The sequence below is a fragment of the Lepidochelys kempii genome, chromosome 9, assembly GCF_965140285.1.
Source record: "Lepidochelys kempii isolate rLepKem1 chromosome 9, rLepKem1.hap1, whole genome shotgun sequence".
In the NCBI taxonomy this organism is placed as follows: Eukaryota; Metazoa; Chordata; order Testudines; family Cheloniidae; genus Lepidochelys; species Lepidochelys kempii.
The window spans coordinates 17,069,653-17,083,503 of NC_136388.1; the positions used below are offsets into that span (position 1 = coordinate 17,069,653).

Genomic DNA, 13,851 nt, shown 5'->3' on the forward strand with positions numbered 1-13,851 from the left:
ATATTAATTTTAATCATATTAATTTAATGCTGCTATTGCTGTTTGACAAAGCTCTGGCTTTATTCATAGAGAAAAAAGACCCAAAACCTGGAGACGAAGAGAGGGGTTGTGTAGTGGAAATTTGCTGCCACTTTCCCCCCAGCAGCTTGAAGGCTCTGGGGAAGTAAAGTAGCAGAGTCTGTCCCTTTCACAGCAACCAGGATACTCAAGAGGATGGGGAAGAGACAGAAAGCTACTGCTCCCTTTCAGCAGCTAGAGGTGGGATGTGGTGTCAGATTTATCAGACACCTACTACTCAGTGACCAACGTGAACATTAGAGCCCCCAAGCAGGGTGCAGGGACAACTGCCTGTTAGAAATCTCAATCCTCCTCCCTTACCAGCAGATAGGGGTGGAAGACAGACCAGGCTTTTCACCAGGGCGTCTTACTCTGGACCTCACTTCTGCTTTCCTCCTGACTGTGTCTTCTGCATCTGCTTCAGGTTGGTAAATGTAATCTTCTGACTAGTAAGTGCCTTGTTAATTTTCCTGGGCTATAAACCTTACACAGCTTACTAATTAAAAATACTAGTAACCTAAATTTAAAAAAAGTACAATATTAGTAAATATGCAGTATCATTATTTGGTTACAGATAATCTTACCAATAAAATAATCAACTCTGTGGCCCATCATGTTGGTAGATTTTGTAGGACAGTTGAAACGTAGGTATTTGGCTACAGCTTTCTCCTCTTTGAACGGCTCACCAACTTCCTATAATATAAAAATATATAATTAATACTGGTTTAAATACAGCCAAGAGAGTTTCATTTTAACTTAAATCTCAATTATTTTAAAAAGCACCAAGTTTTTTTTTTTGGCAATATATAAATAATGAACAGCATGGTCCTTGCTCCAAAGAGCTTTCAGTCTGCATAAGACAAACTGAGCCAAAAGTTCAGTTCTGAGATAGTTTGAAGACCACGTCATGAGATCAAAGCTTGAAGGCTTTGCAAGAGTGAGTTAAAGGAGGAACTGAGGAGGAGAAGGAAGGCGCTTGGCACATGGAAGGTGGGATGCTGTTCTAAGCATACAGGACCGCATGAAAGAAATTATAAAGTTGAGAGTGGAAAGAGACAAAATGGAGAACCCAGGAGTCAGAGACTGTCAGATGATAAATGTGCAGACATGTTGGCAGAGCTGAGTGGCACAAAACCTTTAATGCAATGAGAAGCTTGAACCTAATGTGGAAAAGGAGTAGAAACTGATGAAGTCTTTAAAGGTAGGGAGGCACTTACAGAATCTTATGACTGGTAGCTGTAGGTGATACCACATGACTTAAGAATGACTTTACAAGCAGAAATTGAGACAACAATTGAAGAGATGCTACCAGTTTGGAGAAAGGAAGTAACAAGACAAAAATGTGCTGGGCTAAGATGTAGAAACCTCAGTTATCCTCACAAAAATGGGCATTTGAGGAGAAGGATTAGCTGTTTTGCATGTGTGAATATTAACATATTTGTAAGAATGTAAAGTGATATATTAGAGTGTCTCTGCAACCCAAATAACACTCAGAGATCAGTCACTGCAGAATAATGCTATGTCATGAAACTGAAAGTATCATCTCTGTGCCTGTGCTTGCTTTGCAGGACTGCAGAGCACGGCACTAGAACAGGCTGGGTCACTTACATGGCAGTATGGAATATGAATGCTCTATAGATGTATTAGTTATTTTTAATCCATAACATGCCTGTCATGAACCACTTCTGGTCTTGCACTTATAGCAATACATTTTAATTCTGCAATAAACACTTTAAATGGAAATGCAAAGATCAAGTATTTTTTTAAAACCAAACTGAAAAGTTTTAGACAGAGTGAGAGGGTATTACCAAAATTAAACAATTTGTACACAAACAGGAAGAGCTTGTAAAATAAATTGGTTGATGAGTGGTCATCCCACCTGAGCACGCTGTTGCCTTTCCTATCTGAATGGACAACTTGAAAAGGAAATTACACTTAACATACGACACACACTTTACCAAATGACAGAATGTACTGGGTAATTCTCAGAATGCCAGTATCTTCCAGACTAAATCCTTTGGAGCATGTATCTTGTACACACATATATATGCAACACACGTAAGGTTGAACGCACATGCCTGTACTACAGTGGATGATTGTACATTAGCCCTTATATAGGCAAAATGAAGCATTTCTCCATGCTCCTACTTGATTTCTGAATCTTCACTTGAAATCTTTGTAAATCTATCCCATAGCAATGCATAAACAAAAAATCTACACAAATAGATATACCCAAACACCACACATAACTAATGCAACTATAATTGATATGAACTGACTCGCTCTGTTGTGTTGATACTTTGACATGCATACTGATGTTATAAATACGGAGGAATAAATACAATGGGTTAATTTTCACTTAAAGTTTTTGTAATATTTGTGAGTTTCCACCCTATCAAATAACCTATATTTAGTACAATAGCTCCCTACAGGACAAATGTCCTTATTTCACAATGCAGAGTATGGAAATGCTCTCTTGGAAAAATCATTCACATTTTCCATCAATGCTTAATTTTACTGCTAGTCTTGCTTATGTTTTTCCCCTGCCTGTTATCCGGCCAGTTCACGATTGTTCCCTACCTACAGTGCATTTTCTAATGTTCTGTCCAGTCTAGTTTTCAGTGTTCTAAGCAATAGGGCTCTCCCTTGGGAGGCCATTCCAGAGTTAAATAGCTCTTACCAAGTGTACACGGGCATATATTTAAAAAACAAAACAAAAAAAACCCACCAAAACACAGAACGTGTCAGAAACTTAAATATATTGCTCTTTTTAAAGATGCAATTTGACAGACCTCTATTTCAGACCTAAGAATATCAAAACAACAAATATTTCAACTCCCATTAACTTGAGCAGGGCCAGAATTTCAGCCCTAATTTCCATTTATGCACATTCCTTTTCTTGTAGGCACATTTTATGTCATCTAAATGCCTAAATAACAGATTACTTATGTAATTTGCAAGCACAAATAGCCTAAATTATTTCCTCAAATGATTGCAGGTTCAAAACTATTCCTGCAAATGGAGGCCTGGTGAAGATCCAGATGAAACCGTTAACCCTATGTACTCTAATCTCCCCTCAACATGCATTTGTAATTTCCATTGATGCTAATGATGGCTCTGCATGGACCCAAACAGAACGGAGCTATAGATATTTGACAAATTGAAAACTTCTGAAGTTTTTAAAACCTGCGCATGCTAAACTGGTCTTAAGCTTCTCTCTCTTTTGTTCCCACGTAGGTGTGACTTGTTCACTGAGGCTCTTCTCATTTGTGAGATGATTGACATGACCTAAAATAGGATGTTTCCCTGTCACAATATAAACAAAGTTTCTGGAAAAACATAATAGAACTAATGAGGACTGTCATTAACAAGATATTTAATGTGAAGACAAAATATTAAGAATCTTGGTGTCCTTCTAACACTAAAGAAGTGATCACACTTCTAAATAATCTTTGAATTTATCCATATGAATATTTAGTAATAATACTTTGTACTTCTATAGCACCTTTTCAGGATTTCAAAACATCTATGAAGTGGAGTAAATATTTTACTCAATTTTCAAATGAGGAAATGAGAGAATTTACAAGCTTCATTTTCAGAGCTGCTTGACATTCAAAGGTCCCACTAACTGTAGTGGGATTTGTGGATGTTCAGTAAGTCTGAAAAAACAGGCCCTGTGTGACTGGTCCAAGGTTACACAGCAAGTGATGGAGCTGGGAAGTCAGATATAGAGCCTGACTCTCAGTCCCTTGTTCTAACATCTCCTCTCTTATTATTACAGTACTGCAACTGTGTTAAAATTATTTTAGTTAAATGCTGTTTTTACACTCAAAACATTGGGATGGATCCTAAGGCACACCAGAGCTCTATTCAGTGTATACTAGGGAGGAGGCAGAGGTGTCATTATACTATCTTTCCAACACCTCCTCCCACTTTGGGGGGCATAAATTAAAGCAGCCACAGTCCTCTGGTGATCCTATGTCAACAGAACAACCCCTGAGTACAGCATCATGCTATCCCCCAAAAGTCCTCCAAGCATTCTATTATACCAGTTCTGGGTCACCAGGGTATTCCCCAACTACACCTTCACAGCATCCTTCAGTATAGTGGCACAAATAGGACTTAGTTTGGGCTAAGGATCTGTACTATTTTGAAAGAATTTGAAAGAAATTTATTTAGATAAGCTATTAATCATTGCAAGATGGGTCTCCTAATAGGAGTTATGGTAGTGGATATTTTATAAAAGTAAGTAAGCATGTACAGCAGGGGCGGGCAAACTTTTTGGAAACCACATCGGGTTTCCAAAATTGTCCGAAGGGCTGGTTCTCACCCCCTGATGAGCCCCCCCACCCAGAAGTCCTGCCTCATCCACTCCCCTCCCCCCCACTCCGTCCCCTGACCAGCCCCAGACCTGACTGCCCCTCGCTGCCACATCCAACCCCTCCTCTCATTCCTGACTGCCCCCCGGGGATCCCTGCACCCATTCAATGCCCCCTGTTCCCTGCCCTGTGACTGCCCCAACCCCATCCACACCCCTGCCCCCTGACCACCACCCCGAACTCCCCTGCCCTCTATCCAACTCCCCCCACCCCTTGTTCCCTCCCCCTTACCACGCTGCCTGGAGCACTGGTGGCTGGCGGTGCTATAGCTGCACCACCCAGAACACCAGGACAGGCAGCCATGCCGCCCAGCTGGAGCTAGCCACGCCACAGTGCAGCAGAGCATAGGGTCAGGCCATGGCTCTGCAGCTGTGCTGCCGGTGGCAGAGTGAGCTGAGGCTGTGGGGGAGGGGGAACAGCAGGGGAGGGGCCAGGGGCGTCCCTCGGGCCAGATGTTTGCCCACCTCTGATGTACAGGCTCAAGTTACAGTTGTGAGTTGCTGAGTTTATGGTAAACCGCAGTTTTCACTCACTTGCCTGTCCAGATGTTTTGCTTTCTGGTGGGAGACATTAGTGGAGAAAAGAATGTGTTCCTGTTTAGTCTGAAAAGGATTGTATTTGATCAGAGTGTTTTTAATGGATGACAATGGTGCTAGAACCTGGGACAGACTTCACTTATGAGTTAAATATAAATAAATAAAAATTAACTAGCTAATTTCACTTTCAAAAAATTATGTACTCATTCAGGACACATTTTTATACAAAATTCAATCACACAACATGTCTAAGCTTGTGAAACTCAATTATCTTGACTAAATCATATGAAAGATGGGAGACAATAACAAAATTAAAAATTAAAGCTTACACTGTATCCTAGAGAAAGAACATTTATTTTCTGTTTGCCTTTGTTGGTTTGTGTAACATCTTTAGCATTTATTTAAGAAATGTGTCAAGGTAAAAATATCACTGAAAAAAAAAAAAAAAACACCTTTGCTATTTTAAAACACCTCTCATCCAAGGATCTCAAAGCACTTTACAGGCATCTAATTAGAGTTTAGAACTATCAGGCAGGTCAGTATTGGAAACTCAGGTACAAAGGCTAGGGGTCAGATTTTCAGAATTATTTAGGTGTCTATCTTACATCTTCAGGTATTTAGTGGGATTTACAAAACTGCCTCTCTCCACCTTTAAGCACCTAAATATCCCTGAAAATCTAGCCCTAAGTGATAAGCTAAGACTAAGACTAACTCTAGACCAGGGATCGGCAACCGTTTAGAAGTGGTGTGCCAAGTCTTCATTTATTCACTTTAATTTAAGGTTTCACATACCAATACCATATTTTATCATTTTTTAGAAGGTCTCTCTCTATAAGTCTATATATAATATAACTAAACTATTGTTGTATGTAAACAAGGTTTTCAAAATGTTTAAGAAGCTTCATTTAAAATTAAATTAAAATGTTGATTTTATACCGCCGGTCCACTCAGCCCGCTGCCGGCCCGGGGTTCTGTTCACCTAGACCGGCAGCGGGCTGAGCGGGGCCTGCAGCCAGGACTCTGACTGGCAAGCGCAGCAGCCAGAACCCCAGACTGGCAGTGGGCTGAGCGGGGCTGGTGGCCAGGACCCCAGACCAGCAGTGGGCTGAGTGGCTCAGCCCGCTGCCGGTCTGGGGTTCCGTCCGCTGGCTCCTTCCAGCCAGGGTCCTGGCTGCCGGCCCCCCTCAGCCCGCTGCTCATCTGGGGTCCCGGCCCTGTCCACACAGAGTAAGTACCTACTTTCTCCCTGGTTCTGGCCCATTCTCTTCCTCTCTCTGAGATGAAGGTGGGAGTGCACTGAGAACAGGGCTGGGGGTGAAGGAGCAGGCTGGGGGTTGGGGTGCAGGGTCTGGCCAGGAGCTAGAATGAGGAAGGGGGCTCAGGGTTGGGGCAGGAGGTTTGGGTGTGGAGCGCTTACCTGGGCAGCTTCCATTTGGTGCAAGGGGTGCAGGTGGGAATGTGGGTGTGGATGTGCAAGAGTCAGGGCATGGGGTGTGGGGGGGTGCAGGGGTCAGGGCATGAGGCTGGGGTGTGTGGGGGTTGCAGGGCTGAGGGCAGAGGGCTGGGTGTGTGTGAGGAGGGTTCATGGGTCAGGGCAGAGGGCTGGGGTCGTGGGGGTTCTCCCAGCCCCCTGCCCTGAGCGGCTCACGGCAGGAGGCTGGAGGCGATATGCCGATTCCACGCCCTTCCCCAACATCACCGGAGCAGAGAGCTTGCTGCGGCTCTGCTTTTCCCTCTCCCCTTCCATAACAAGGGCTGTCAGCTGATCGGCCACAGGGAGGGGCAAGCTTGCCTGCCCTGCAAGGAGAGAGCAGTGGGCGGAGAAGAGTAGGCCAGGCCAGGCAGGATTTTTAATTGCATGCTGCTGTCCCCGGCAGATAGCAGCGTACCATTAAAAACCGGCTCACATGCCATCTTTGGCATGTGTACAATAGATTGACGACCCCTGTTCTAGACTAAGTGACTGATATGTGAGTTACCCGAGGTCCCTCAAAGGAAGCCTGTTGCAGAACCAGGCCTAGAAGCAAGATCTCCAGACTACCGGGGTACTATATTTTAACCATAAGAAATGCATCCTTTAAGAAAAAAGGATGAACAATATTGCTCATTGCAGTGTTCTTGTAGCCGTATTGGTCCCAGGTAAATAGAGAGACAAGGTGGGTGAGGTAATATCTGTTAGTGGTCCAACTGAAGATATTACCTCACCCACCTTCTCTCTCTACTATTGCTCATTGACATTGTGTCCCATATAAATATCTCTCACTAAAAAAGAATCATCTATTTTTTCCTTTATTATATTCAGTCATAGCTTTAATTTTGTTGTGCAACAACTAAAAGTATCATATTTCAAAATTAATAATTAATGACAAAATAGGAGGAGGGGACAACATTTTAAAAGCAAAGGTCATGCCTAATTTTTTCTCCTAGCCTTATGCCAGGTGATTTGGCCCTTCCCCACACCTGACTTGGTGTTTTTGAAGAGCATACTACTTGTCTGACTGACAGTAAGTGCTGTTATCATGGAATAAATTATCTTTGTCTTCATATCCTGTTTTGCTACTTCTCCTGTTTTTCTTGTTCTTCTTTTCTTCCTCCTCCACTATCTGACATCTCTTGTGCGTACACTCCTCTCTACCTTTTGCCATTCTCCCTCCCTGTCTCTCCAGCCAGCATCTGACCTTTTTTAAAAAATCACCCTGAAACTAACCGAAAAGAGCCCTAACAAATGGGAAAGTTGGTTTAGTTTTAGTGAAAAGTGTTCTATTGTCACTTCTGAAGACCAGTCCTTTATTCATCCACTGAAAGGGTAAACCACAGAAACAGTGGTGCAAGCTGTTGTACAATGTCCTACCCACAGATTCTAACCCAAATGTGGAAGAACCAACTGTAGGATTATGAAGTTAACGGCTTCATAAAAATAATGAGCAGCACATCTTTCATCTAGTTGAATCCCAAAAGCCTGTGTATAGCAGTTAGAGAAACTGACTGAAAAAATCAAGAAATCTGGATTTCTATTCCCAAGTCTGCCACCAACTTGGACTGAGGCATTGACCAATCACAATCTTTGCCTCAGTTTCTCCATCTATGTAATAGTGGTCATATTTACTAATATTTGTGAAATACAGTGACACTAAGATGAGAGGCATTTAATAAGTACTAATTATTTATCCAAATACAAGTATAGGCACAATTTTAGGTAGGCACGATATAATTATCCACTTTAGAATTTGGCCAGTACAGTTCCAGCTGTGATGTTCAACTGAACACCTGTCCAAATGAACTGGACTAAGACAACTTTGTGTTTAAGTGAATACTTTCATTGTAGGTTATAAAACATGTTTGTTTTGTTAACGACATGAAAGAACACCTTGGATCAGGTTTCCGGGATAACAGAAAAACACAATAACTCCCCCTCTCCCCCCAATACCTTTTTTGAACATATGTATTTAGACTTTCTTAAACAGATGTTAATCTGCAGACTGTAAAGGAAAAATTTTTTTAAATACATCCTATTATATATACATATATATACACACACACACACAGCTTTCTCGAGAAATTAAAGTCTTGGGTCTTCAGAAACCTCAATATCACTAAGTATCACACCATTTTTAGCAATCTGATTCCCTCAGGATTTTCTCTTTTCAACATTTTGTTTAATATAGTGCTCTTCCTATTACCTCAGTTAAACTGCCACCCAAGTTAAGATTTACTAGAATCTTTACCTCCAAAATCCTTTTTATTGATCCTTCAAAGACCAAAATTTTAGTAAATTTCACCTTGCTGCCAGGACACTACATAGAAGAGAGCTGTGTGGCAGGGAAACACCACTGAGTGGAAACAGAGTAAAAAGGAAGAGATGAAGGTGGGATTTCTAGACGGAGAGAAACAACACAACTTAGATATGGGGAAAATGAGAGACTACATAACTATGGAAAGGAAATAAATCCTGGTGGGATATGAGAAACTTGGTTTTTTTCTTATTTTGCCTAAGTCAAGAGGCTAACCTCCTTCATTGTTTTATGTCTAGATTCATAGATTCCAAGGCCAGAACGACAACTGTAGTAATCTAGTCTGACCTCCTGTATAGCACAGGACACACAATTTCCCCAAAATAATTCCTAGAGCGTATCGTTTAGAAAAACATCCAATCTTGATTTAAAAATTACTAGTGATGGAGAATCCACCATGAATATTGATCAATTGTACCAGTGGTTAATAATTCTCATTGTTAAAAATTTACACCTTATTTCCAGCGTGAATTTGTCTAGTTTCAACTTCCAGCCATTGGATTGTGTTATACCTCTCTGCTAGATGGACAAGCCCACTATAAAAATATGTATTCCCCATGTAGATACTTGTGGACTGAAATCAAATCACCCCTTTACCATCTCTTTTTGTTAAGTTAAATAAATTGAGCTCCTGGAGTCTACCAATATGAGGCAGGTTTGCTAATCCTTTAATCATTCTCATGGTTCTTCTCTGAACCTTCTTCAATTTTTCAACATCCTTTTAGAATTGTGGACACCAGAATTGGACACAGTATTCCAGGAGCAGTTGCACCAGTACCAGATACAACGGTAAAATAACCTCTTTACTTTTACTCGAGATTCCCCTGTTTATGCATCCAAGGATTGTATTAGTCCTTTTGGCCACAGCATCACACTAGAAAATCATATTCAGCTGATAATCCACCATGACACCAAATCTTTTTCAGTCACTGCTTTCCAGGATAGAGTTCCCCTATCTTGTGAGTATGGCCTGCATTCTTTGTTCCTAGATGAATACATTTACGTTAGCCATACTAAAATGCATATTGTTTGTTTGTGCCCAGTTTTACAAGCATTCCAGGTTGCTGTGTTTTAGTGACCTGTCCTCAATATTTACCATTCCCCCAATGTGTGTGTCATCTGCAAACTTTTAGTGATGGCAAATGATTGGAAGTTTAAACACCAGCCTATAATCAACAGTTAGGGTGGAGTCCACAAAGCAACGTAGACTCCTAACTTATATTAAGGCTCCTAACTTCCACCGATTACAATAGAAGTTAGGAGCCTACATTGCTTCATGGATTCACCCTTGGTTCCAGAAAATCGGATATACATTTATAATGGAAAAATTGACTACCTTAATAGAGGCAGCTTGCAGTATTACTTTGAAAACTGGTGTTCCTTTTTGAACTATGCCAAATCAGTCCGAGAAGCTAAGAAAAACAACTGACTCATTTTGGCCAATTAAGAACTCTGCGAATTAAAGAGTACTCTCTTTGTGGACTCATCTCCTACATTCTGTTTGATATATGATGGAGAAACTGCTAAGAAGGCAACATGTTTATCTATATATTTGTGTTACAAATTTAGGCCTCGGTCCTGCCAACTCTTATACACATACTTAACTTTAAGCATGTGAGTAGTCCTGTTAAATTCAGGAGTACTTCTTAAATGCTTTAAATACACGTATGAGTTTTTCAGGATTGGAGCCTTAGGTTGTTATTACACCAGACATTAAATGTCATATTTAAATTGTTATTGCAATGGATGCAATTCTAACTTGTAAGCACCTAATTATTTTCTTGTTCTAAATATGCTTTTTCCAGTTTTCTTTTTTTAATAGTAATTTCTTTTAAAGTTTTTAAAAAAAGAACAGGTCACAAGCACAAGAATGAATCCTGCCCTTCTTGGGCCAAACCAGGTATGATTTTCTTCCCCCAGAAAATTCCAAATTGGGAGGAAGAAAGAAGAAACATTTCTCTGACCGTTTTTTCTTTTTTTAATGGCAGCCGTTTGACACTGATCATGGGCATGGCATGCTAGAATGAGTCCCAGTGTGATAGATTAGTGGGGACAGGGCACGTGAGATGATCAAAGTGAATAAATACACAAACTGTATGACTCTACAATTCATTACATGAACACTGCCTCCATGAGTTCACACACACACACACTCAACCTTAACTTCATTTTAGTATATTTTGCCAGGGAATATATATCAGTAATGTAACAATATAAAACATTTCAGGGATGGTGTAATTATTCCCAAAAGATACATTACAAACCCAGGAAATTCAGAGTTAAGGTTACATTTAAAAGAACTCCAAACATATTCAGGTTAAAAAAAAAAAACATGGTGAAGAAATTTAAACAACCTTATCTCTGCCCTGAAGTAATGTAGTATTTGTGATCCCAGATTAAATTTATTTCTAAAGACAGATTTTTTTTTTTACATATTCCCCTCCCTGCATGGCATCATTTTCTGTGTTTGTAATGCTTGGTTTTAGGATAATTACAACTTCTCTATAATGTTTTCAATTGAGAAGTTACTGATTATTTGATATATATGCTCAAACTTAATTCCATGTTAATGCAGTTTGTTCTCTCATAATTTCTCTAGGGTTTTTTCATACATGAATACTAAACAAGAAACCTAAGAAGAAGATTACCATACATCATTTCTAATTATTTGAAGATCTTTTTTTGAAATTTGAAATTTAGGGGCAAATTCACCAGTACACCAGAACAGCCAGAGCACGTCAGCTAGTTAAGATGGTTTTACAACTGCTTAGCATCATTAGAGCAGAATTAAGCATACTGGAGAATATGTCCCTTAATTTGCAATTGACTTATTAAGTGAGAGAGAGGGTTGTATTAGCGAAACTGGTGATATGTGAAGGAGGGTGAGACTCTCTGTGCTTCCAGGGTTCCCCCTGTGCTCCTGCACAAGATTTCAATTAATTTTAACTGTATGGGAAGTCTGAAATGCCTGCATTATTCCATTGTTAAAATCATTTGGACAAAGAAAAGACTGATAGCTCCTTAATTTCTTAAAGGTTTGTTTTTAACTTAAACTAACTTAACAAAATAACTTGTAAATTCTCAAACTCTCTCTTGCTCAATGACTGTTCCACTGTGGATAAATCATTAAATCATCATTGGGCCAGAAACAGGGGGAGAGAATGACTGTAGTACAGTGGGTAAGGCATCCACCTGGGAAATCAGAGACCCCGGCTTCAGTCTCTCTGCTCCACTCACTTATTATTTATCCACAGTGGACCAGCTTCAGCAGGAGACATTGAGGGAACCTAACATCAGTGATTAGGGCACTCTCCTGAGAGATGTGGGATACCCCATCCAAATCCTCCCTCTGCTAGAGAAGGGGGAATTGAACCGGAATCTCCCACATCCCAGGTGAATGCTCTAACCAGGGGGCTAAAGTTATAAGATGGGAACCACCTCCTCCTCCGGCCAGATACTGAATGGGACCCAATCTGGTAAGCAGATTCAGAGGCCACCTACCAGTTTAGGCCACGTATGTGAGATAGGCAGCCAAATGCCTATCTTTCCAGATCTTGTGAATTGCTCTGGGGTTTAGGCAGGAGATGGTGTCTCAACCCCTTGAGGAAGGCAGACATGTACACTCTCAGAGACATAAACATAGGCACAAAGGAGAACTTACCCTGAAAACTTAGGTGCCAAATGAGTTTAGACACCTACAGCATTTAGTGCGTGTTTTATGGATCTCAGTGACACGAAAACTGGGATTTAAGAACCTAAGTAGCATTGTGGATCCCACCCAATATGTTTTGGCAACCTGAACTACAGATGCCTTTATTGCTCCAGCTGTAATAAATGCTTTATTCCCCCCCTTGAATATTTACTGAAAACAGCTCCTTCCCACTTCGTTAGTATTTGTCTAAATAAACTTTTTAATATCTAAAGACGACAGGATTTTTTGAGGGGTGGGGGAGATGTAGGAGGGATGATTTACTGTACCTGAAAAGACACCCACCATTCACAAAAGTAATCATTTATCTGTCTAAATTTCAAAAAAAGCTCATCTCTTTCACCAACAGAAGCTGGTACAATAAACGATATTACCTCACCCACCTTGCCTCTTTAAGAAAAAGAATGAAAAGTTTTAAGCCATATTATGAAGAAAATCCCTTCCACATATTTTTGCTTACAACTGAATAGGTCTTTAAGCTGCAAGAAGGTATGAGAAATTCAGACAGTTTCCAGGATGTGGAAACCCCTTCCGTCACCTCCTCCAAAAGGAAGAAAATGGTTATTCCCATTAATTCAATGGCCAGCGCACAGCTGCGCTTTTGCGACAGGTGTAGCGCACTGGGGGTGCCCCTCTGCACAGGTGTGTCGGTGGGGGAGGCTATGTGAGCATGCATAGGAGCTGGGTGGGGGCACGCAGGCCAGCACGGAGCTGATGTATTGCTACGGTACCACAACAAGGGTAGCATGCAGCCGTGGTCCGTGTGTGGTCACATGAGGCAGGGTGCCAGTGGGACAGGTGGGCTGTGCGCAGGGCTGGGCTTTGCACGCGGGTGGGGAGCGGGGTATGCGGCGGGGCGCGCAGGCTTCAGGCGGGCGTGCTCCAGGGAGGAGAGGGGCACTCGGGCAGGGCCTTACGGGAGGGAGTCAGGGGCTGAGGCGAGAGGCTGGTGGGGGGCCCGAGGGTGGGCAGGAGGCCGGGGGCCTCCAGGCGTCGGGGGCGGGGAGCAGGGCCGGCCGCAGGGTGCTCGAGCGGGAGCAGAGACAGGGCAGGAGGTCGCCACGAGTCCCCGCGGGAAGCTGCAAACCTGGATCCGCTTCCTATGTCTCCTCCGCTCCGCCATGTTGTCGCCGTCTGGTCTGCCGGTGACGTGGAGGCGGGAGTCCCGCGAGAGGCTGCGGGAGCCGTTATGTAAGCGGGGCGGAGCGGGCTGGTAGTTAAGTTGGGGCTCGCGACGGGTGGGAGGGGTTCCGGGTGCTGTGGGGGCCGGGTTAGGGGCCGGCTCGCGGGACGGGGCGGAGAGCGCTTCTCTCCGCCGGCTAGGGTGGGGGAGGCAGTTTTGGCGGGGTCCTGGCGGAGAGCGGGGCTCGAGCTACGTG

At 42.3% G+C, this 13,851-nt stretch overlaps 3 protein-coding genes across 4 annotated transcripts in view; 1 reads left to right on the forward strand and 2 right to left on the reverse strand.

The window, feature by feature from the left end:
- Nucleotides 1-13,664, reverse strand: part of SEC62 (SEC62 preprotein translocation factor) — a 35,672-nt gene extending 22,008 nt beyond the window's left edge. The window contains exons 1-2 of one of the 2 annotated variants that reach the window (XM_073359413.2): nucleotides 13,560-13,664; nucleotides 642-750 (exon numbers count right to left, since the gene is read on the reverse strand). In XM_073359413.2, coding sequence (XP_073215514.1) covers nucleotides 642-750; nucleotides 13,560-13,595 — 145 coding nt within the window. In that variant the 5' untranslated portion in view covers nucleotides 13,596-13,664. Of the gene's footprint in view, nucleotides 1-641; nucleotides 751-12,932; nucleotides 13,217-13,559 lie in introns of those variants that run through there. The other variant, XM_073359412.1, reaches the window with a different exon arrangement.
- The window catches only part of GPR160 (G protein-coupled receptor 160), a 124,529-nt gene that overhangs the window by 70,634 nt on the left and 40,044 nt on the right, over nucleotides 1-13,851 (reverse strand). The window lies entirely within an intron of this gene.
- The window catches only part of LOC144930859 (uncharacterized), a 43,149-nt gene continuing 42,552 nt past the window's right edge, over nucleotides 13,255-13,851 (forward strand). The window contains exon 1 of the mRNA XM_078854317.1: nucleotides 13,255-13,663. The gene's annotated coding sequence lies outside the window, so the exon portion shown is untranslated. The remainder of the gene's footprint in view (nucleotides 13,664-13,851) is intronic.